The 25,709-nt window shown below is 45.2% G+C and overlaps 1 protein-coding gene across 1 annotated transcript in view; it reads left to right on the top strand.

Moving 5' to 3' along the window:
* The window catches only part of LOC106613240 (Rho guanine nucleotide exchange factor (GEF) 17), a 104,193-nt gene extending 82,647 nt beyond the window's left edge, over positions 1 to 21,546 (top strand). The window contains 16 exon segments of the mRNA XM_014215311.3: positions 3,556 to 3,648; positions 4,145 to 4,330; positions 7,556 to 7,606; positions 7,872 to 7,981; positions 10,930 to 11,015; positions 11,164 to 11,282; positions 11,781 to 11,988; positions 12,118 to 12,191; positions 12,512 to 12,699; positions 12,887 to 13,131; positions 13,247 to 13,514; positions 13,624 to 13,710; positions 13,823 to 14,039; positions 14,688 to 14,862; positions 15,815 to 16,090; positions 16,198 to 21,546. Of these exon segments, the coding sequence (XP_014070786.3) occupies positions 3,556 to 3,648; positions 4,145 to 4,330; positions 7,556 to 7,606; positions 7,872 to 7,981; positions 10,930 to 11,015; positions 11,164 to 11,282; positions 11,781 to 11,988; positions 12,118 to 12,191; positions 12,512 to 12,699; positions 12,887 to 13,131; positions 13,247 to 13,514; positions 13,624 to 13,710; positions 13,823 to 14,039; positions 14,688 to 14,862; positions 15,815 to 16,090; positions 16,198 to 16,409 (2,595 nt within the window). The 3' untranslated portion in view covers positions 16,410 to 21,546.
* Positions 21,547 to 25,709: the final 4,163 nt, after the last annotated feature.

Genomic DNA, 25,709 nt, shown 5'->3' with positions numbered 1-25,709 from the left:
AAGAAGAACAGTTTAATTGCTGCTTTAATCAGCACAACAGTATGGCATGGCGTTGCAAAATGGAGTGATAGCCTTCCTTCATCAAGATCCCTTTTACCCTGTACAAATCTCCCACTTTACCACCACCAAAGCACCCACATACCATCACATTGCCTCCACCATGCTTGACAGATGATGTCAAGCACTCCTCCAGCATCTTTTCATTTTTTCTGCATCTCACAAATGTTCTTCTTTGTGATCCGAACATCTCTAACTTAGAATTGTCTGTCCACAACTTTTTTCCAATCTTCCTCTGTCCAGTGTCTGTGTTCTTATGCCCATCTTAATATTTGATTTTTATTGCCCAGTCTGAGATATGGCTTTTTCTTTGCAACTCTGCCTAGAAGGCCAGCATCCCGGAGTCGCCTCTTCACTGTTGACGTTGAGACTGGTGTTTTGCGGGTACTATTTAATGAAGCTGCCAGTTGTGTACTTGTGAGGCGTCTGTTTCTCATACTAGACACTAATGTACTTGTCCTCTTGCTCAGTTGTGCACCGGGGCCTCCCACTCTTTCTATTCTGGTTAGAGCCAGTTTGTGCTGTTCTGTGAAGGGAGTAGTACACAGCGTTGTACGAGATCTTCAGTTTCTTGGCAATTTCTTGCATGGAATAGCCTTAATTTCTCAAAACAAGAATAGACTGACGAGTTTCAGAAGAAAATTCATTGTTTCTGGTCATTTTGAGCCTGTAATCGAACGCACAACTGCTGATGCTCCAGATACTCAACTAGTCTAAAGAAGGCAAGTTGTATTGCTTCTTTGATCAGAACAACAGTTTTCAGCTGTGCTAACATAATTGCAAAAGGGTTTTCTAATGATCAATTAGCCTTTTAAAATGATCAACTTGGATTAGCTAACACAACGTGCCATTGGAACACAGGAGTGATGGTTGCTGATAATGGGCCTCTGTACACCTATGTAGATATTCCATAAAAACAATCAGCTGTTTCCAGCTACAATAGTCATTTACAACATTAACAATGTCTACACTGCATTGCTGATCAATTTGATGTATTTTAATGGACAAAAAATTTGCTTTTCTTTCAAAAACAAGGACATTTCTAAGTGACCCCAAACTTTTGAACGGAAGTGTATGTCCGCAGTTGATATGAGTGTGTTTGTGTAGATGAGTGTGATACATTGACTTGCCTCTAAGTGTATGTGTGTGTGTGTGTGTGTGTGTGTGTGTGTGTGTGTGTGTGTGTGTGTGTGTGTGCGCACATCCTGTCCCTGCTGCTCTTCCAATGGCAGTTTTCTCAGGAGGTTTTCTTTAGAAAGAGACACTCGATCGCTGATCCCCTGATGCCGGGCGAACACTACACGACTTTCAAAATGCTAACATCTCTGAGCCTCTCACAGTAAACAACCGTCTTTCCTGAAGCTTGTTGTCTTGGCAACGTGGTGATGCTCACGCTAAACCATGTGGCACAGACGGGAGGTCAGACAATACAACGTTCTACCACGCTGTCTCACTAAAACAATGACACGATTAGATTGTTAATGTAGCTAGAACGAGCTGTGGCTCAAAGCAGCCTCATAAACGTTTCCAGTCAGACATTCACGCTTGCCATACAGTGTTGAAATATCTAGCCAACAATTTGAATTGAATAATATTGCCTGTGATCTTCAGAGCTGTAACGATTTTAACGCTTTGGTTATAGGCAAGTACAAACGCATTCTAGTACTAGTCATCTGCCCTTCTCTGGTCTACATGTTCATTCTAGTACTAGTCATCTGCCCTTCTCTAGTCTACATGTTCATTCTAGTACTAGTCATCTGCCCTTCTCTGGTCTACATGTTCATTCTAGTACTAGTCATCTGCCCTTCTCTAGTCTACATGTTCATTCTAGTACTAGTCATCTGCCCTTCTCTAGTCTACATGTTCATTCTAGTACTAGTCATCTGCCCTTCTCTAGTCTACATGTTCATTCTAGTACTAGTCATCTGCCCTTCTCTGGTCTACATGTTCATTCTAGTACTAGTCATCTGCCCTTCTCTAGTCTACATGTTCATTCTAGTACTAGTCATCTGCCCTTCTCTAGTCTACATGTTCATTCTAGTACTAGTCATCTGCCCTTCTCTAGTCTACATGTTCATTCTAGTACTAGTCATCTGCCCTTCTCTAGTCTACATGTTCATTCTAGTACTAGTCATCTGCCCTTCTCTGGTCTACATGTTCATTCTAGTACTAGTCATCTGCCCTTCTCTGGTCTACATGTTCATTCTAGTACTAGTCATCTGCCCTTCTCTAGTCTACATGTTCATTCTAGTACTAGTCATCTGCCCTTCTCTAGTCTACATGTTCATTCTAGTACTAGTCATCTGCCCTTCTCTGGTCTACATGTTCATTCTAGTACTAGTCATCTGCCCTTCTCTAGTCTACATATCGCTGATCACCTCTCGTTGGCTGTCGCTGATCACCTTTCTCAAAACTTGTCGTTGCACGTTCACACTACAAGAGCATTGCAGATTTTGTGTCGATAAAATCAAACATGTTTGAAAATATCTGGTCAGGATGTCTGGGACTTCTCAAAGACGGGATCGATAGCCCTCGGATTAGGCAACGACATGGATTTTATCTCCGATCTCCTAAACTTAGCTAGGACAGCTTAATTGGGGCCAAAATCGTGTAGTGTACACCCGGCTTGAGGTAGAGATGTCTGGCCCAGTTCTTTGGATTACACACACACGCACGCACGCACGCACGCACGCACGCACGCACGCACGCACGCACGCACGCACGCACGCACGCACGCACGCACGCACGCACGCACACACACACACACACACACACACACACACACACACACACACACACACACACACACACACACACACACACACACACACACACACACACACACACACACACACACACAGGTGTGATAGGCAGGTTCCGCTGAAGTGAATCATTTACATTTGAGTAATCTAGCAGGGGTGGGAGGGCCAAGAGACCAGAGGTGACCGAACGCAGCTCTCAGGTTGGGGTGTAGTGTTTGAGCATAGCCTGAAGTTAGGGAGGGGCAGTTCCTCACTAGTCAGATGGCTACTGATTGTCAGAGCTGAGACATGGAGCTCAAAACATGTGAATGTGTGTTCCTGCATGTCTGTCTGTGTGTGTGTGTGTGTGTGTGTGTGTGTGTGTGTGTGTGTGTGTGTGTGTGTGTGTGTGTGTGTGTGTGTGTGTGTGTGTGTCTCTCCAGCTGTTGTTTTTCTCCCCTCTATAGTTGACCTTTGACCAGACTAGATGATGACCTTTTAAAAAGTCACAGGTCTTCTTCAGTGACTCGGTCACAGGAGGGTGACTGATCAGAATGTGGAACCATACCGCCATCTAGTGTCTGTGGAGAAACCAGACCGATTATTCACACTGTATGGCTCATATGTACTGTATGTCTGACTAGAACTCTGTCCTGTTTTCCCTGTCTCTCTTTTCTGTCTACCGTTCTCTCCCTGTCTCTCGCTTCTGTCTCTCTCTTCGGTCTTCTTTTCTTCCCCCCCCCCCCCCCCCCCACAGACCAGTATGCGTGAGAACAAGGAGAAGCAGGCCCTGGGTGATCTGATGATCAAGCCTGTCCAGAGGATCCCCCGTTATGAGCTGCTGGTCAAGGTGAGTCCCCTCGACTCTGCCGAACTCAATCAATCAATCAAATGTATTTATAAAGCCCTTTACATCAGCAGATGTCACAAAGTGCTTATTCAGAAACCCAGCCTAAAACCCTAAACAGCAAGCAATGCAGATGTAGAAGCACGGTGGCTAGGAAAAACTCCCTAGAAAGGCAGGAACCTAGGAAGAAACCTAGAGAGGAACCAGGCTATGAGGGGTGCCCAGTCCTCTTCTGGCTGTGCCGGGTGGAGATTATAACACTACATGGCCAAGATGTTCAAACGTTCATAGATGACTAGCAGAATCCCCATGGTTCCCTCTGCCTAACTGGAATAAATCCTAGGCAAGTCTCAGGCTTCTCCTGGCCTAGCTATTTCCACAATGTCACCCAATTTAGTGTTGAAGGCCTGCGTATGAAAGATGAAGATAAGCATGTGTATATGAAGATGTATTCTCTTACTTTTACTTGGTAGTAAAATGTAGTGTCCCTGTTCTCTAGGATCTGTTGAAGCACACTCCTGAGGAACATCCAGACCACCCGTTGCTATTGGATGCCCAGAGAGACATCAAGCGATTGGCTGAGAAGATCAATAAGGGGCGTCGCTCTGCGGAGGAGGTGGAGAGAGAGACACGCGTCATGCAGGAGATTGAAGCCCACATCGAGGGCGTAGAACACGTCAGAGATGTAGGACACTCACATATACACTACCGTTCAAAAGTTTGGGGTCACTTAGAAATGTCCTTGTTTTTGAAAGAAAAGCACCTTTTTTTGTACATTAAAATAACATCAAATTGATCAGAAATACAGTGTAGACATTGTTAATGTTGTAAATGACTATTGTAGCTGGAAACGGCTGATTGTTTTTTTTTTTTTTAATTTAATGGAATATCTACATAGGCAGAGGCCCATTATCAGCAACCATCACTCCTGTGTTCCAATGGCACATTGTGTTAGCTAATCCAAGTTTATCATTTTAAAAAGCTAATTGATTATTAGAAAACCCTTTTGCAATTATGTTAGCACAGCTGAAAACAGTTGATCTAATTAAAGCAGCAATAAAACTGGCCTTCTTTAGACTAGTTGAGTATCTGGAGCATCAGCAGTTGTGCGTTCAATTACAGGCTCAAATTTACCAGAAACAATGAACTTTCTTCTGAAACTCGTCAGTCTATTCTTGTTTTGAGAAATTAAGGCAATTCCATGCAAGAAATTGCCAAGAAACTGAAGATCTCGTACAATGCTGTGTACTACTCCCTTCACAGAACAGCACAAACTGGCCCTAACCAGAATAGAAAGAGGAGTGGGAAGCCCCGGTGTACAACTGAGCAAGAGGACAAGTACATTAGTGTCTAGTTTGAGAAACAGATGCCTCACAAGTCCTCAAATGGCAGCTTCATTAAATAGTACCCGCAAAACACCAGTCTCAACGTCAACAGTGAAGAGGCGACTCCAAGATGCTGGCCTTCTAGGCAGAGTTGCAAAGAAAAAGCCATATCTCAGACTGGGCAATAAAAAGAAAAGATTAATATGGGCATAAGAACACAGACACTGGACAGAGGAAGATTGGAAAAAAGTGGTATGGACAGACAATTCTAAGTTAGAGATGTTCGGATCACAAAGAAGAACATTCGTGAGATGCAGAAGAAATGAAAAGATGCTGGAGGAGTGCTTGACACCATCTGTCAAGCATGGTGGAGGCAATGTGATGGTCTGGGGGTGCTTTGGTGGTGGTAAAGTGGGAGCTTTGTACAGGGTAAAAGGGATCTTGAAGAAGGAAGACTATCACTCCATTTAGCAACGCCATACCATACCCTGTGGACGGCGCTTAATTGGAGCCAATTTCCTCCTACAACAGGACAATGACCCAAAGCACAGCTCCAAACTATGCAAGAACTATTTAGGGAAGAAGCAGTCAGCTGGTATTCTGTGTATAATGGAGTGGCCAGCACAGTCACCGGATCTCAACCCTATTGAGCTGTTGTGGGAGCAGCTTGACCGTATGGTATGTAAGACGTGCCCATCAAGCCAATCCAATTTGTGGGAGGTGCTTCAGGAAGCATGGGGTGAAATCTTTCCAGATTACCTCAACAAATTGACAACTAAACTCAGCAAAAAAAGAATCGTCCTCTCGCTGTCAAGTGCGTTTGTCAGCAAACTTAACATGTGTAAATATTTGTATGAACATAAGATTCAAGAACTGAGACATAAACTGAACAAGTTCCACAGACATGTGACTAACAGAAATGGAATAATGTGTCCCTGAACAAAGGGGGGTCAACATCAAAAGTAACAGTCAGTATCTGGTGTGGCCACCAGCTGCATTAAGTACCGCAGTGCATCTCCTCCTCATGGACTGCAGCAGATTTGCCAGTTCTTGCTGTGAGATGTTACCCAACTCTTCCACCAAAGCACCTGCAAGTTCCCGGACATTTCTGGGGGAATGGCCCTAGCCCTCACCCTCCGATCCAACAGGTCCCGGACGTGCTCAATGGGCTTGAGATCCGAGCTCTTCACTGGCCATAGCAGAACACTGACATTACTGTCTTCCAGGAAATCACACACAGAACGAGCAGTATGGCTGGTGGCATTGTCATGCTGGAGGGTCAAGTCAGGATGGGCCTGCAGAAAGGGTACCACATGAGGGAGGAGGATGTCTTCCCTGTAACGCACAGCTTTGAGATTGCCTGCAATGACAACAAGCTCAGTCCGATGATGCTGTGACACACCGCCCCAGACCATGACGGACCCTCCACCTCCAAGTCGATCCCGCTCCAGAGTACAGGCATCGGTGTAACACTCATTCCTTTGACAATAAACGCAAATCCGACCATCACCCCTGGTGAGACAAAACCGCGACTCGTCAGTGAAGAGCACCTTTTGCCAGCCCTGTCTGGTCCAGCGACAGTGGGTTTATGCCCATAGGCAACGTTGTTGCCGGTGATGTCTGGTGAGGACCTGCCTTACAACAGGCCTACAAGCCCTCAGTTCAGCCTCTCTCAGCCTATTGCAGACAGTCTGAGCACTGATGGAGGGATTGTGCATTCCTGGTGTAACTCGGGCAGTTGTTGTTGCCATCCTGTACCTGTCCCGCAGGTGTGATGTTTGGATGTACCGATCCTGTGCAGGTGTTGTTACACGTGGTCTGCCACTGCGAGGACGACCAGCTGTCCGTCCTGTCTCCCTGTAGCGCTGTCTTAGGCGTCTCACAGTACGGACATTGCAATTTATTGCCCTGGCCACATCTGCAGTCCTCATGCCTCCTTGCAGCATGCCCAAGGCATGTTCACGCAGGGCATCTTTCTTTTGGTGTTTTTCAGAGTCAGTAGAAAGGCCTCTTTAGTGTCCTAAGTTTTCATAACTGTGACCTTAATTGCCTACCGTCTGTAAGCTGTTAGTGTCTTAACGAACGTTCCACAGGTGCATGTTCATTAATTGTTTATGGTTCATTGAACAAGCATGGAAACAGTGTATAAACCCTTTACAATGAAGATCTGTGAAGTTATTTGGATTTTTACAAATTTTCTTTGAAAGACAAGGTCCTGAAAAAGGGACATTTATTTTTTTGCAAGGCTGTAGTTGCTGCAAATGGAGGATTCTTTGACGAAAGAAAAGTTGAAGGACACAATTATTATTTCAATTTTAAATCATTATTTATAACCTTGTCAACGTCTTCACTATGTTTCCTCTTCATTTAGAAACTCATTTCATGTATGTTTTCATGGAAAACAAGGACTTTTCTATGTGACCCCAAACTTTTGAACCGTAGTGTACATATATATATATATATACACTCTGTTTTTAAATTAAATGTTTTAAAAGTTTAAAGATTATACCTTCTGCTTTCTTTTTCTATCTCAAAGTTGATGGTACTGTAATAATGATTCTAATCTCTCTCGCTCTCTCTGACAGATCCTTAACCCAATGAGGAAGTTCCTGAGACAGGAGATGGTGATGGAGGCGGTGAGACTGAGACACTCAGACAGTAGATTGACAGTGTGCTATTATGATGCTCTTCTGGATTGAGACTGACAGCAGGGACCAAAGATACTCTGCTGAGGGACTGCCCTGCTGAGGGACTGCCCTCTGTCAGATATCAATCTACAATCTAGATAACGGATGAGAAGGATAAGACTGTGTTACTCTCTCTGTCGCTGTCTCTCTCACTCTCTCTCTGTCTTTGTCTCTCTCTTTCGCTCGCTCTCTCTGTCGCTGTCTCTCTCCGCAGAAGACCGTGGGGGGTAAGAAGGACCGCTCTCTCTTCCTCTTCAGTGATCTGCTCATCTGCACCACCCTCAAGAGGAAGTCTGGATCCCTGAGACGCAGCTCCATGAGCCTGTGAGATATACACGTACACACACACTCACATACTCACATACACATATATACACATATACACACTCACACACACACTCACATAGACATATACACACACAATCACATACACACACTTACAGTTGAAGTCGAAAGTTTACATACACTTAGGTTGGAGTCATTAAAACTCGGTTTTCAACCACTCCACAAATTTCTTGTTAACAAACTATAGTTTTGGCAAGTCGGTTAGGACATCTACTTTGTGCATGACACAAGTCATTTTTCCAACAATTGTTTACAGACAGATTATTTCACTTATAATTCCCTGTATCACAATTCCAGTTGGTCAGAAAGTTACATACACTAAGTTGACTGTGCCTTTAAACAGCTTGGAAAATTCCAGAAAATTATGTCATGGCTTTAGAATCTTCTGATAGGCTAATTTACATAATTTGAGTCAATTGGAGGTATACCTGTGAATGTATTTCAAGGCCTACCTTCAAACTCAGTGCCTCTGCTTGACATCATGGGAAAATCAAAAGAAATCAGCCAAGACCTCAGAAAAAATTGTAGACCTCCACAAGTCTGGTTCATCCTTGGGAGCAATTTCCAAACGCCTGAAGGTACCACGTTCATCTGTACAAACAATAGTACGCAAGTATAAACACCATGGGACCATGCAGCCGTCATACCGCTCAGGAAGGAGACGCGTTCTGTCTCCTAGAGATGAACGTACTTTGGTGCGAAAAGTGCAAATCAATCCCAGAACAACAGCAAAGGACCTTGTGAAGATGCTGGAGGAAACAGATACAAAAGTATCTATATCCACAGTAAAACGAGTCCTATATCGACATAACCTGAAAGGCCACTCAGCAAGGAAGAAGCCACTGCTCCAAAACCGCCATAAATAAGCCAGACTACGGTTTGCAACTGCACATGAGGACAAAGATTGTACTTTTTGGAGAAATGTCCTCTGGTCTGATGAAACAAAAATAGAACTGTTTGGCCATAATGACCATCGTTATGTTTGGAGTAAAAAGGGGGATGCTTGCAAGCCGAAGAACACCATCCCAACCGTGAAGCACGGGGGTGGCAGCATCATGTTGTGGGGGTGTTTTGCTGCAGGAGGGACTGGTGCACTTCACAAAATAGATGGCATCATGAGACAGGAAAATGATGTGGATATATTGAAGCAACATCTCAAGACTTGCAGCAACATCAGTCAGGAAGTTAAATCTTGGTCGCAAATGGGTCTTCCAAATGGACAATGATCTCAAGCATACTTCCAAAGTTGTGGCAAAATGGCTTAAGGACAACAAAGTCAAGGTATTGGTGTGGCCATCACAAAGCCCTGACCTCAGTCCTATAGAACATTTGTGGGCAGAACTGAAAAAGCGTGTGCGAGCAAGGAGGCCTGCAAACCTGACTCAGTTACACCAGCTCTGTCAGGAGGAATGGGCCAAAATTCACCCAACTTATTGTGGGAAGGTTGTGGAATGCTACCCGAAACGTTTGACCCAAGTTAAACAATTTAAAGTCAATGCTACCAAATACTAATTGAGTGTATGTAAACTTCTGACCTACTGGGAATGTGATGAAAGAAATAAAAGCTGAAATAAATCATTCTCTCTACTATTATTCTGACATTTCACATTCTTATAATAAAGTGGTGATCCTAACTGACCTAAGACAGGGAATTTGTACTAGGATTAAATGTCAGGAATTGTGAAAAACTGAGTTTAAATGTATTTGGCTAAGGTGTATGTAAACTTCCGACTTCAACTGTATATACACATATACACACACATACTCTCACACATATATACACATATGCACGCATGCACACACACACACACACACACACACATACATACACATATTCACATATACATACACATACACACTCATATATACACATACACACACACTCGCACATACACACACACACACACACACCTGCAATGCAGCTGCTTGAGCTTCTGAATCACAATGTAGAATGGAAACAGACAGATCAGTCCATCTTGTATTTTTTCCACTCTCTAACAACCGTCCTGGGAGTCCCTATTAGATGAGTGAGTCAACACCCTCAACACGCGGGCTATTCAAAGACTTTAAATTAGGATCTGAGTTGGCAACGTTATCCCCTTAACCCCTACGTTCACCACATTGAGGTATAAAAGATCTAGACACTGGGTCCAAGATGTCCGACCTTTGTTTTCAACTAATCTACTCACGTTCACATACGCCGATTCATGGAGCGTCTATATCCTGGTTGGATTCGTTTACACCACCCGACTTTACATGTGTACTAGCACTCGGTGTGCACAGGGAGTCATCACGTCATCCAAAAACATGCCAGACATTTGGATGAATATAAAATGTTAATATCTTTGGGTGTGAGTGATGGGGGGAAAGAATTCTTTCAAATCTGACTTCTCTATGGGTCTGTCTATGGAAATTGCCTTTCTGGGCCAGACGTCAGTTAAACTGCAGTTATGAAGCAAGACTGTAGCAGTAGTCGAAACCATGCTTCCAGAAAGGAATCCTGGTCCCTTGGTTCACCCATAGAGATAGTTAGAGGACTTTGTATCTGTGCCATTATAGCGTACTTGACCGCATGGGCAGCGCCATTGAGGCTATCTTCATTTTAAAGTAGTCCATTTACTTCTTCACGATTTGGCTGAGCCCTCCTGATGAGCCGGATGGACATGAAGGATCAGTCAATGAAGTCAGAAGCCCCACCCAGTTGACTACATTTGTTGAAGCCCTCAATGGCGCTGCCCATACTAATATGGCCTTTTGGCCACTAGAGGCCTCTATCATTCTCTATGGATTCACCCCATCATTTGCAGTGATAAATAAAAGGAGACTTGCTGCCCCCTGGTGTTGCCTGACACACATTGCATCGTAGACAGAAATTACTAACTATCTCTCTCCCTGTAATCTCGTCTTTCTGTCTCCCCCTCTTCCAGGTACTCTGTTGCCAGTGTGATCGACACTTCCAGTAAATATAAGTTCCTGTGGAAACTTCCCCTAGAGGACGTGGAGATGGTGAAAAGTAAGTTTCCTGAAGGCTCATGGGATGTGTAGTTTATATGTATCTGGGATTATACTGTAGATCTTCCTGTATCCCAGTGCTCATGGGATCTGTAGTTTCCTGTAAGTATCAGAGGTCAAATGTCATCATCTCTTTTCCTGTATGTTAGGCCCCTCCCAGGCAACCAACAAAGAGGCCATCCAGAAGATGATTGGTCGACTGGATGAGGACCTGAGTACACTGGGACAGATCAGCAAACTATCAGAGACTCTCAGCTTCTCTCACCAGGTAACACACACACACACACACACACACACACACACACACACACACGCACTCGTCTCATAGTCGTCTAACAGATCTCATACACACATACACAATTACATTTGTCCCCCACACACACACCTCTCTGTCTCTCTCTCTCTCGCTCTCTCTCTCTCTCTCTCTCTCTCTCTCTCTCTCAGAGAAACAGTTTCATACACACCTCTCTCCCTCTCTCTCTCAGAGAAACAGTTTAATACACACCTCTCTCCATCTCTCTCTCTCTCTCCCTCTCTCTCTCTCTCTCTCTCTCAGAGAAAGTCTCAAACACACCTCTCTCTCTCTCTCTCCCTCTCTCTCTCTCCCTCTCTCAGAGAAACAGTCTCATACACACCTCTCTCCCTCTCTCTCTCTCTCTCTCTCTCTCTCTCTCTCTCTCTCTCTCTCTCTCTCTCTCTCTCTCTCTCTCTCTCAGAGAAACAGTCTCATACACACCTCCGTTAACAAACCTCTCTCTCTCCTCAGTCTCTGGATGATGTGATTAAGGACTTGATGGCGTCAGTCCACAGGGAGCTTGCAGAGAAACAGTCTCTAGCCTTCAGTATGACCTTCCTGCCCACCAAGCTGGAGCTGACCACCGCCTCGGCAGAAACCAGCTTCGTCTTCGAGTTCAGCTCCCCAGACACACGCAGCAACTTCCAACAGGCCTTCGAAGATGCCAAGAAGAAACTGGGTATGAGAAAACACATGTTCATGTTATTTAATATGGTATTAAAGGGATTGTTCACTAGAGCCTTTCCCTTGAGAGTAAACAGTAGGTTAATAACCTCTATCTCTCGCTTCCTTTGTCCTATGTGTGTAGCAATGAATAAGGACCAGTGGGACCCAGAGTTCCTGAAGGCTATCCCCATTATGAAGACTCGTAGTGGGATGCAGGTAAGCGAGACACAGCCTGTCCTGATGGTGTGCAGGGTTGGGCTCAATTAGGTTTGAAGGCAGCAAATTCACAAAGTGATTTGAATTTAATATTCTGGAGAAAAAAACTAAACAAAGTAGCTTCTACTTTTTGAAAAGAAATGGCCTTTTTTCGATTATTGAATTGTCATTTTAGTTGATTTGAGGCCAACCCTGGTTGTGTGACGTGGTTACCAGGCCATTGTGACTATCCATGGTACAGCTTAAGGTTTTGTGATGGAGAACACGCCTACTTAAGTATTCATAGTCCTTTTCCTCCTATCCTGCCTCTCCGTCCCCAGTTCTCCTGTGCCTCCCCCAGCCACAGTTGTCCAGAGAGCAGCAGTGAGGTGTGGGTGTGTAACAGTGATGGTTACGTGGGCCAGGTGTGCCTGCTGAACATCAGAGACCAGCCCACTGTAGAGGCCTGTATCGCTGTCTGCTCTGCTAGGATCATCTGCATCGCCGCAGTCCCTGGACTCAAGGGGAGGTTGGTACACAGAGCAGAGTGTACAAACACACACGTATCAGTCCCTGGACTCAAGGGGAGGTTGGTACACAGAGCAGAGTGTACAAACACACACGTATCAGTCTTTACTGTTGATGTCCTGCAATGCTTGTAATGCTAACATTACTGACTTCTAAGTTATCAGTGTCCTGCATCCTGTGTCTCCTAGGGAACGTGGAGTGGCGCACTCCCCAGCCCCTCCCCCTGTAGCTGTTGACTCCACCCCATCCCGGCAGCAGCAGCTACACATCTCCATCTCTCATTCGTCGCTGGAGCTGACCGAGCCCCCTTCAGGGGCGGGGCCAGAGTTAGTTCCGTTTGACAGTGATGACACGGACGATGAAGATTCTCCTAGCCCCTCCTCCACTCTGCAGAGCCAAGCCAGTCACTCTACTGTGTCATCCAGCTATGGTAGTGAGTACTCTCTCACACACATTCACACAAAACCTAAGCCATCCATTCATCCAGCTATGGGAACAACTTTGCACTGACTTAAACACCCTGACTGTCCTTTGTCCCTGTGTCCTAGATGAGGAGGGGTCTGGTTCTAAGGACATGGCTACAGAGACCACCAGTAGTGAGGAGGAGCAGGACTACGCAGTGGCCAGTCCTTATGGAGCTCCAGGCAGGCTAGGGGTGGGTGGAAGAGGTCGACCCCACAGCGAGAGCCCCATGGACGGGAGAGCGATGCGCCGCTCCTCCCGGGGATCCTTCACTAGAGCCAGTCTGGAGGATCTGCTCAGCATTGACCCGGAGGCTTACCAGAGCTCTGTGTGGCTGGGTACAGAGGACGGATGGTAAACACACACACACACACACAAATACAAATACACACTGACACGTACAGAAACGCACACAAACACACGTTGAAATTCTAACTCAGTGTTTTTGAACTCTCTCTGTCAGTATCCATGTGTACCAGTCATCAGACAACATCCGCAACCGTAAAAACAGCATGAAGATGCAGCATTCTGCCCCCATCCTGTGTATTCTGTGAGTCTGGCTGGTTTCATGTTAACCCACATCAGAGAAGTCTTCCACTTTTCCCTTTATATGGCGATTTACTACTTCAGTGTCTGACAATCTCCTTCTTCTCTTCTCTCAGCTACCTGGACAACAAGGTGTTTGTGTCCCTGGCCAACGGAGATGTGATCGTCTACCAGAGGGAGGTGGGGAGTTTCTGGGACGCCCAGTCATCTCAGACGTTGAGTCTTGGCACGCCCAGTAGTCCTGTCACTAAGATGGTCCCGGTCGGAGGGAAGCTGTGGTGTGGTTCACAGAACCGCGTTCTCATCATCAACACAACCACACTGGTGCAAGAGGTGTGGTTACATTACGCTCCAGTCACAAAATATGGATAATGGATGAATGATGGAACGATGGGTAGATGGATGGATGAACGATGGAACGATGGGTAGATGGATGGATGAACGATGGAACGATGGGTAGATGGATGGATGAACGATGGAACGATGGGTGGAACGATGGGTGGAACGATGGGTGGAACGATGGGTGGAACGATGGGTGGAACGATGGGTGGAACGATGGGTGGAACGATGGGTGGAATGACGGATGGATGGAACGATGGATGGAACGATGGATGGAACGATGGATGGAATGATCGATGGATGGAACGATGGATGGAACGATGGATGGAATGATGGATGGATGGAATGATGGATGGAACGATGGATGGAACGATGGATGGAACGATGGATGGAATGATGGATGGATGGAACGATGGATGGAACGATCGAACGATGGATGGATGGAACGATGGATGTAACGATGGATGGAACGATGGATGGAACGATCGATGGAACGATGGATGGAACGATGGATGGATGGATGGATGGATGGATGGATGGATGGATGGATGGATGGATGGATGGATGGATGAACGATGGAACGATGGATGGATGGATGGGTGAAATGTGAATCTTGGTGGTTGTAACCTCTCTCTCCTGCAGCACTGGTTCCAGGTGGGCACAGACAGCAGTAGGTGTGTTACCTGCATGGTGAGCTACGGCCAGGGGGTGTGGCTGGCGCTCCAGGGTAGTGCCCAGATCAGACTTTACCACGCCCAGACCTGGGACAGCCTGACGGAGGTGGACGTGGCCCCCGCCGTGCACAAGATGCTTGCAGGTAACACAGAGCACACATACACACGCGTACGCACACACCGTAAGTCCCCAAAACATCGTAGACGTTTACTGCGCGCACACACACACACACACACACACACACACACACACACACACACACACACACACACACACACACACACACACACACACACACACACACACACACACACACACACATTCAGAGTCAGCGCATTACACATCTTAACCAGTAGATGGCAGCTCCAGTTCTAAATAAAATGCTTGTTCTCTCTCTCTCCCTCTGGTCTCCCTCTCTCCCTCTGGTCTCCCTCTCTCCCTCTGGTCTCCCTCTCTCCCTCTGGTCTCCCTCTCTCCCTCTGGTCTCCCTCTCTCCCTCTGGTCTCCCTCTCTCCCTCTGGTCTCCCTCTCTCCCTCTGGTCTCCCTCTCTCCCTCTGGTCTCCCTCTCTCCCTCTGGTCTCCCTCTCTCCCTCTGGTCTCCCTCTCTCCCTCTGGTCTCCCTCTCTCCCTCTGGCCTTCCTCTCCCTCTGGTCTCTCTCTCTCCCTCTGGTCTCTCTCTCTCCCTCTGGTCTCCCTCTCTCCCTCTGGTCTCCCTCTCTCCCTCTGGTCTCCCTCTCTCCCCCTCTCTCCCTCTGGTCTCCCTCTCTCCCTCTGGTCTCCCTCTCTCCCTCTGGTCTCCCTCTCTCCCTCTGGCCTCCCTCTCTCCCTCTGGCCTCTCTCTCTCCCTCTGGTCTCTCTCTCTCCCTCTGGTCTCTCTCTCTCCCTCTGGTCTCCCTCTCTCCCTCTGGTCTCCCTCTCTCCCTCTGGTCTCCCTCTCTCCCTCTGGTCTCCCTCTCTCCCTCTGGTCTCCCTCTCTCCCTCTGGTCTCCCTCTCTCCCTCTGGTCTCCCTCTCTCCCTCTGGTCTCTCTCTCTCCCTCTGGCCTTCCTCTCCCTCTCACCTTATCCTCTCTGCCATTCTCATCTCCTCCCCAGGTTCAGATGCGATCATCCGGCAACACAAGGCAGCGTGTTTGAGGATCACAGCTCTCCTGGCCTGTAAGGACCTGCTGTGGATCGGGACCAGTGCAGGGGTGGTGCTGACCCTGTCTATCCCAGCCGTCAGCTCTGGGACTGTGTCAGGGACGCTGCGGTCACCTCTGACCCCCATGGGCTCCGCTCACGGACACACTGGCCATGTTAGGTTCCTCACCTCCATAGAACTACCTGAAGGCTTCGACGTCAACTTCCCCCTGCCCGCCGATATCACAGGTAACCAAGTCACTCCACGCACCAATTCTGCTTCCAAACAGATTTGCTATACAATGTTCAAAGGGGTGCTTCCATATTCATGACCTTTGAACTCCTCTGTCTCCTAGGCAACCCAGCCCAGAGTGGTGTTGAAGGGGGTAATGGGGGTCTGCAGAGGCGAGACTCCGCTCGCCGTCGCGCCTCCGTCCTCCTGCCCGTCAAAACCAATCAGTTGGTGATCTCCGGTGGCGACGGCTACGAGGACTTCCGACTGACCAATAGCAGTGAGACAGTGGGGCGGGATGACAGTACCAACCACTTACTGCTGTGGAGGGTCTGAGCCAATCAGCCGGCCACATTTATAAAAACCCACCCCTTCAGCACCAGCAACATACTGCCCTGGAGGATGTGAGGCCAAGCCCCCTGCCCCGGGTCTGAGCCAATGAGAGTCCCCCGACCCATTTAAACCCCACCCTCAGCAAAAACCACACATAAACCCGGCCCCTCCTCCTCAAACCCCGCCCCCGTTTTTATTAGGTCCAGTATTTTTTGTTCTTTGCTCCGTCTTCTGATCTCTCTGCATGGGTGTTGTTAGCCCAGACTGAAAAACTACAGGGTCGCTTCAAACCAGGTTTCTGTTGCTGTTTTACTTTGTTCTGATGCAACTGTCTGTGTTGTTAATCACTGAGTGATGTCTCTTTGGTGTTTCGGCGTGAATCACCCTCCACTTGTACTGCTCAGTCTGTGGACTCTGTCTCTACAGACTTTACTAGGAGAGAGGGAGGGAACAAGTGGGAGAGAGGGAGTGAAAGAGAGAGAGTGAGAGATTGGGAAAGGGACAGTGACCAAAGAAAAGAGTGTGTGGATAAGGACAGACCGATTAGGTGAAGGATAGGGAGAGAGGAGAGAGAGAGATTGAGGCAGACAGGGTGAAAGGGTACTGATGGGAAGAAGATTGTGAATTCTGCAACAAGCCAAATGATGGACTGATGGAAGTAAAAATGGAACAAGGCCATCATAACACTCCATCCTAGGGAGGAGAGGAGAAAGGGATGGAACAAGGCCATCATAACACTCCATCCTAGGGAGGAGAGGAGAAAGGGATGGAACAAGGCCATCATAACACTCCATCCTAGGGAGGAGAGGAGAAAGGGATGGAACAAGGCCATCATAACACTCCATCCTAGGGAGGAGAGGAGAAAGGGATGGAACAAGGCCATCATAACACTCCATCCTAGGGAGGAGAGGAGAAAGGGATGGAACAAGGCCATCATAACACTCCATCCTAGGGAGGAGAGGAGAAAGGGATGGAACAAGGCCATCATAACACTCCATCCTAGGGAGGAGAGGAGAAAGGGATGGAACAAGGCCATCATAACACTCCATCCTAGGGAGGAGAGGAGAAAGGGATGGAACAAGGCCATCATAACACTCCATCCTAGGGAGGAGAGGAGAAAGGGATGGAACAAGGCCATCATAACACTCCATCCTAGGGAGGAGAGGAGAAAGGGATGGAACAAGGAGTGAACACTAAACGTCTCTGTTCTCTGAACAAAGAAACTAAAGAGTAAACATTATAAAAGTAACCAATGTGCAATATATGGCAAGGGTACCGGGTACTATATAAACACACACACACACACTTTCTTCACTCGTTTGACAAAACACTGCTCGTCTCTCCATAGCCTATGACAAACATACACATACACCTCGTTCTCACACCTAAATCACTTTTGTGTTTATTATTTTAAAGATTTTTTGTTCTATTTAAAGAGAAACAACGTCCCACTACCGCAGTGAAGTGTGTTTTAAAGCATTTGTTTTAGGGGGCTGTAGTAGAAGAGATATGTTTGTACAGTATTTATGTTTTTGATTTCATCTTTGTCTTTTTACAGCACTTAATTTATAGATGTGTTTTTCTCTCTTTCTTTGCTCCGAAGAGATGATTTACAGGAGCTCTGACACACACACACACACACACACACACACACACACACACACACACACACACACACACACACACACACACACACACACAGCCTACATAGCATCACACACACACACACACACACACACACACACACACACACACACACACACACACACACACACACACACACACACAGCCTATATAGCATCACACACAAACAAACCAGTGCCCTCAGGGTCAAGTGGTGATAGTGTTTAATCTCTTCAAGCCAATAGACCTCCCCTACAAACCATCTGGGGACATCACCTTTAACCACTCCAACCAAATGTATCAGCATTAGGCTAATTCCCCCATTGTGAGCCAATGAAGAGGCTAACGGATAATCGGGCGCGACAGGTAGCCTAGCGGTTAAGAGTGTTGGGCCAGTAACCGAAAGGTCGCTGATTCAAATCCCCGTGCCGAATAGGTGAAGAAAAAAAATATGTCAATGTGCTCTTGAGTGAGGCACAATCCTAATTGCTTCTGTAAGTTGCTCTGGATAAGAGCGTCTGCTAAATGACTAAAATGTAATCGGATAACCTGCTCCTTTGATACTCGTCTGCTGCTAGCTGTGTTTCTGTGTAGAGGTATATTAGCGGAGCAGCCTGTCTCTGTGTACTTGCTAAGTGCTCTGAACTTTAGCCAAGTGTGCAATTCTAGTTAGTTATTCTATCCGTGTTATTGTGATGTCATATTGGGTAGGCTGTGGAACCATCTGGACTTTAGAGCGAAGATATTTCTACCCGTTATATTCCCATGGTCCTTCTCCACCCACCTCTTTTCACAGTAACTGCATACTACATTTTATAAACACTACATTGTAGAAAATGAAGTAAAAGACTTTCATGCTAGCTTTCATGTTAATCAAGAAACAGAATTTAGTAGAATATCACTGTGGCAAAGACATTTAGAATTTATCATTCACACTACTTCTAACCGTTATAATAATTTCATGCTGCCATCCTAGTAAATTTCAGTAATTCATGTAAGTAACCTTTCTGCCAGTGTGTGAAAAAAGTCTTTATTGTGTAATGTAAATATTGGTATATATTGCCTTTTTTTTCTGTAAATAGTGCACCCACGGTCCTCAATTGTTGATATGAATTGAATGGCATATTTTTATATACTATGTGTATGTTTTTTCTCCTCTGGCATGCTCTGTCAGTCACGTTTAAATTATAACTGTCACAGAATTACAAAAGAGAGAAACTAGACAGCTTCTATGGTCATACTTCAGTTGTCATGGTTACTTCACAGCTTCTTCCTGTAGCTGTTTCTGTTTCGTCACTTCTTCTTTGGAATTAAATCATTTCACTGGTGCCAGACTCCCAGGTGTCTGTAACAGTTCTTACTGCCGCTGGGAGTAGGAATGTATCATGTGACATCTGTCTGCACACCCTGTCGTTTTTCAGAGTCAGGAAGTGAAGAGTACTGATCCTTGGACCTGGACAGGAACAACTCCGAATCCTAACTTCTAATTCAAGATCTCAGGCAAGACGGCATCACTACAGCAGCTAATGTAGCAGAGGTGAGGACTCACGCTCTCATAATGAGGTAGCCCTGCCTGCAACCTACCACTCTGTCACCCTCTGCCCACAACGGGAATTTCCGAGGTTCAGATTCCACCCGTGACACTAACACCACCACAGTGACTGTAAGTTCTCTGTACCAACACAGTGTATAGTACTGGAAGATCCATGGATGAAATGGGCTTTATACAAACCATTCTCACACACAGCCAAGTCTACATCTCTGATGAATGACCCTCATTTGTGTGTTCGTACGAGGGGGCTGGGAATTAATGTCTTCGCTCACACACTGGAATGAATGAAGACACACGACCATTTGAAACATGTTGCGCAATAGGCTCTCTGTCTGCCAGAAGAATGAGATTTTGATAGTGTGTCATAGACTAACTCTCACTCACTGTCACTCACTGTCACTCACTCTCACTCACTCAGTCAGACCAGTGGAACATTTCAGAGATTGAGAATATTAGGTTTTCACAATCAGTGGAAAAGTTTAGGTATTGAGTAAGAATGTTAGGTTTTCACAATCATCTACTGTTTAATAGAATAATGTTAACTTTATTAGAATCTTCTCTTTAAGAGACTGTGTGTGTTGGGGGGGGGGGGGGGGGGGGGGGGAGGCTATTTCAGGCTATTTCTATTTCAGGCTATTTCTCGAAATGCTGCACCTGCAGGTTGAAGGAGGGAATGTGAATTAAATCTCAATCATGGAGGGAGAGAGAATGAGGACAGTGAATTTGCATCCCATCCTTTTAGAAGGCATTATCTAAACCCTCTGATGGTCATGACAAGCTCTTTGACTTACACTGAACTTAAATATAAACGCAACATGTAAAGTGTTGGTCCCATGTTTCATGAGCTGAAATAAAAGATCCCAGAAATATTCCATACGCTCCAAATGTGTGCATAAATTTGGTTACATCCCTGTTAGTGAGTATTTATCCTTTGCCAAGATAATCCATCCAACTGACAGGTGTGGCATATCAAGAAGCTGATTAAACAGCATGATCATTACACAGGTGCACCTTGTGCTGGGGACAAAAGGCCACTCTAAAATGTGCAGTTTTGTCACAACACAATGCCACAGATGTCTAAAGTTTTTAGGGAGCGTGCAATTGGCATGCTGACTGCAGGAATGTCTAACAGAGCTGTTTCCAGATCATTTTGTTTTTCTCTACTATAAGCCGCCTCCAACGTCATTTTAGAGAATTTGGCAGTACGTCCAACCGGCCTCATAACCGCAGACCACGTGTAACCACGCCAGCCCAGGACCTCCACATCTGGCTTCTTCACCTGCGGTATCGTCTGAGACCAGCCACCCGGACAGCTGATGAAACTCGGGGTTTGCACAACCAAAGAATTTCTGCAGAAACTGTCCAAAACCATGTTAGGGAAGCTGATCTACGTGCTGATCCTCACCAGGGTCTTGACCTGACTCCAGTTCAGCGTCATAACCGACTTCAGTGGGCAAATGGCCACTGGCACGCTGGAGAAGTGTGCTCTTCACGGATGAATCCCAGTTTCAACTACCGGGCAGGTGGCGTGAAGTGGTTTGCTGATGTCAACGTTGTGAAGGAAGTGGTCCATGGTGTTGGTGGGGTTATGGTATGGGCAGGCCCTAACAAAAACATTTTTTAGGGTGGATTTTTATCGATGGTGATTTGGATGCACAGAGATACCATGACGAGATCCTGAGGCCCATTGTCGTGCCATTCATCCTCCTCCATCACTTCATGTTTCAGCATGTTAATGCACGGCCCCATGTCACAAGGATCTGTACACAATTCCTGGAAGCTGACAATGTCCCATTAGGGCCTAATGAATTTATTTCTATTGATGTTTTTTTTCTATTATGAATTGTAACTCAGTAAAATTGTTGCATTTATGTTTTTGTTCAGGCCCAGTGTCATGTACAGTGCAAGCATTCTTTTTCAATAGTCTACCCCCAATAAAGGACATGCAGTTTTGTTTCCATCATATATTTTCAACTTTGTGTTGATTTTGCAGACGTTATGGCAAAGACATTCTTGATATTTAATCAAGCCCTTTAGTAGTCTGGTACAAGCAGCTTATAGGCCAAGTCAGTAAGGTTAGTAAAGTCAGGTGGCCAGGTGTTTGGAAACTATGTTTGCGAGCAATGTCGTCATAACAAAGCTTTAGGCGCCCCGATGATTCGCGAGCAGCCTGTTATGAGGTTAGGCGGGTGAATCCCGACAGATGGCTCCCGGTCCCGTTAACTCACCGGCGTTGCCGTCCCGGTGCGCGCGGATTCCCCGCATTTAATCGTGATGAGTTCAGCAGCAGCAGAGGAGGCGCGCGGAAAGAAAACATGGGCTCACTCCACTCGGGTTTCAGCCGGTGACGTAGCGGCCTGTGAAATCACCAAGAGAGTTTACTGTATTTACATTTCTGGATCACAGAGAGCTCACGAGGGGTAGGCCTACTTCCTACCGGCATTTTCTTTTCATGTTTTTAAAACATCCCTTATATATATGCAGTATGCGGATATCTGACCATGATCTTCCCAGACCACTGATTTAGCCCTATTTATCAGCTAATCTGGTAAGTGTATAAACTTTTAGTTTATGGGTTTGCTTGTTTCATATTAGAGAATCGTTTTTTTCTGTCTCTTCTGCTATTGTTTTGACAGCTTTTACAATATTTTACGACCCATATCGCTAAAACAGTAATATTGTGCATCAATTAGCCCCTTTCTATAGGCTATAGGTTTGTACTTGTAGGGCTGGTTCTTATAATGAAAATGTTTCCTTTCCGAATAAATTTAATATGAGTTGTGATGTTTTATTTTGCTATAGCAGTCACTAGTTTCCCCGCATTGTGTTATTTATAAAGACGGAAAGTATATGTACCACTTTGTTTAGTGATATTCACTGAAACGATGTCACCACGAGTTGACGCTCTTGTTCAAGTTTATCCCAATATCATCATTTAGTTATGTAGTCCATGTTAATAGGCTAGTGTAGCACATTTTGATGGTGTCTGTGTGTCGTGTTGCCCTGTCTGAGTCTGTGGGATAGTACAATGAAAGTAACTGGCGCATTTTGTGAGATCCATCTCCCCAGGCTCTGCAGGCAATGCGGTTTCCTAGTCAGCAATGTTGTAATGTCACACGGCGAGTGGAAATATGGACCGCGCATGATGCCACGTCTTTATGACTCGTGTGTCGCATGTAGCCTAGATGAACTTGAGCGGTAGGCAAGGCTTGGCTATATCCAGCTGAAACGCCGTGGTGTTATGCCACACTAAACATTGTCTTTCATAGTTAGAAAGTTGTCAACTTAGAGAGAGGGCCTTTGTCAAAATGTCTGTACTCAGTTCTAAGCTATCCGACAGTCTGTGAGTGACACGTTTTATGTGAGATGTGATCCGTTACATTGTAACTATGTTCTTGTCCTATCAGTGGCGCACGCATCCCCTGGCACTCCACCACGCACTGCCACGCATGGGTGCGTGATGAACTCACTGTAGCCTATTAAACATGGGTGAAACCCTAGAATCCCCTTTCCGTGCTGGATCAGTCTTTCAGGGTTTCCAATAGTTACCACAGCCACAAGGTCAAAATTGTCTATATCATAAAAATGTATGAAAACAAAAATGTGCTTTCTGTTCTTTATTTCAGTTTAGGCATAAGGTTATTGGTGTGGTTAGGGTTGGGTTTACGACCACATTTTACGAAGATAAATTGTAGAAATAATCGGGTTTATTACTTTGTGGCTGAGGTAACTAGTGACGACCGTCTCCGTGGATAAACTTCTCACTACAGGTTAGTATCACAGACCCAGGTCGAATTAATCCACAGGTAGGTTTCAATGAAGTATATAAACCCTGGATTGCTGATGCTATGTATTGGCCAATGAGAGGCTTTAAATCCACCGTCGGCCATATTGGCACTCTTCAGAAGAAGCAGGCCTCCATAGGAATTAATTGAATTCAATATTATTTAAAGTACTGTAGAAGTCCAATATTTGTTTCAAGGACAAAATTACATGTATTTAAGTATTTTTGTTGTTGTGGGGACAGTAAAATTAGAACCTTCTAAAAGTATACTTACATTTTAAAACAAATATTTGAAATGTGTTTATGTTTAACTCACATAATATAATTAAAACGTACGTATTAAGGTGTCTGTAATATAATAAACGTGTAGACATTAATAAATACATTTCTATGCATTCTAAAATATTTTTTATAACGTAGGGGGAGTACCAAGATGGAGGTGTGGTAGCTTCAAAACGGCATCCCCCTGGCTGTCATCTTGTCTATATATAAATCACTTGTAGGTTTAGGTTTAATTCTGGTTCAGTTAGTCAATAACTAAATATGTGATTTCAACTAAGTTAGACTGAACTTAAATGACATGCCTGTGACTCCATATTTAAATTGAGTCAACAGTGGTAATGTCATCTGACATAACTTTGATACCCACACTATCGTAGTCTTGACATAAGAGGACTTATCTGGGCCGGTGGACACCAGCTCAAAGGTACCAGTTGCAGAGATAACTATTCAATCTTCAACAATAAATTGTTTTTTGTTGGTTAGTTTGTGATGCTTTGTTATTGCCAACAGTGTATAACAATGACCTGTTAGTCTCTGACGCTGTCCACGGGTGTGACCTACTAATTATGCCATAATTGTTCCATCATTGTAATGCCTTACCTACTGGGTGTGTTTGCCATTCAACTTAGGCCTATCTGTAATATCTATTTGTCTGTGTGGGTTTAAGCAGACCAAGATGGATTACCTCTGGGCATAACTGTCAATCTATTATCTGTTATTGAATGGGCACAGACTTCAACCAGCCACTATTTTAGACATGTAATTCCTCTGATAACCATCTCCTTCCATTGCCCACAAAAGGCAAACAGCCCAGCAGTGAGTTAAAGAGTTTGTGATGTTCTCAGAGGAGGACATACTGTATCAGCATTAACCCTGCTGACACACACCCATACACGCACACACACACACACACACACACACACACACTACATACATACATATATATATATATGGACACACACATAAATATGTACACTGGACACACACACACACACATACATCTCTGACTCACACACACACGTACAATGGACACAGACACTGATGCTCCTGAAGCTTTCTCCAAGAGGAGAGTAATGTTATCATGCAGACCAAATTCTTGGCAGAAAGTTCCATTGTGGAGGGCCAAATTCCTGCTTTGGTATATTAATAGGACCCCCCCCACTGCAGGAGAGGAGAGGGTATTTAATAACTCACTCCTCTCTCTCTGTCTGTCTGTCGGTCGGTCGGTCGGACTCCCTGCTAGAGGCCTGGGGTAGGTAGGATCAGGTATACAGTGCATTGAGAAAGTATTCAGACCCCTTGACTTTCTCCACATTTTATTACGTTACAGCCTTATTATAAAATTGATTAGAAAAACATTTCCTCATCAATCTACACACAATTCCCCATTATGACATCACAATACCCTATAATTACAAAGCAAAACAGGTTTTTAGAGATGTTTGCAGATTTATAAAAAAATAAAAAAACCTTATTTACATAAGTATTCAGACCCTTTGCTATGAGACTCGAAATTGAGCTCAGGTGCATCCTGTTTCCATTGATCATCCTTGAGATGTTTCTACAACTTGATTGGGGTCCACCTGTGGTAAATTCAATTGATTGGACGTGATTTGGAAAGGCACACACCTGTCTATACAGTGGCTTGCGAAAGTATTCACCCCCCTTGGCATTTTCTCTATTTTGTTGCCTTACAACCTGGAATTAAAATAGATTTTTTTGGGGGGGGTTATATCATCTGATTTACACAACATGCCTACCACTTTGAAGATACAAAATATGTTTTATTGTGAAACAAATAAGAAATCAGACAAAAATAAAAACTTGAGCCTACATAACTATTCACCCCCCTGCCTTTTTGCAGCAATTACAGCTGCAAGTCTCTTGGGGTATGTCTCTATAAGCTTGGCACATCTAGCCATTGAGATTTTTGACCATTCTTCAAGGTAAAACTGCTGCTGAGCCTTCAAGTTGGATGGGTTCCGCTGGTATACAGCAATATCTAAGTCATACCACAGATTCTCAATCGGATTGAGGTCTGGGCTTTGACTAGGCCATTCCA

Source organism: Salmo salar, chromosome 09 (assembly GCF_965601325.2).
Source record: "Salmo salar chromosome 09, fSalSal1, whole genome shotgun sequence".
In the NCBI taxonomy this organism is placed as follows: Eukaryota; Metazoa; Chordata; class Actinopteri; order Salmoniformes; family Salmonidae; genus Salmo; species Salmo salar.
The sequence above is the reverse complement of the archived record's forward strand: the minus strand, read 5'-3'. Positions and strand labels throughout refer to the sequence as shown.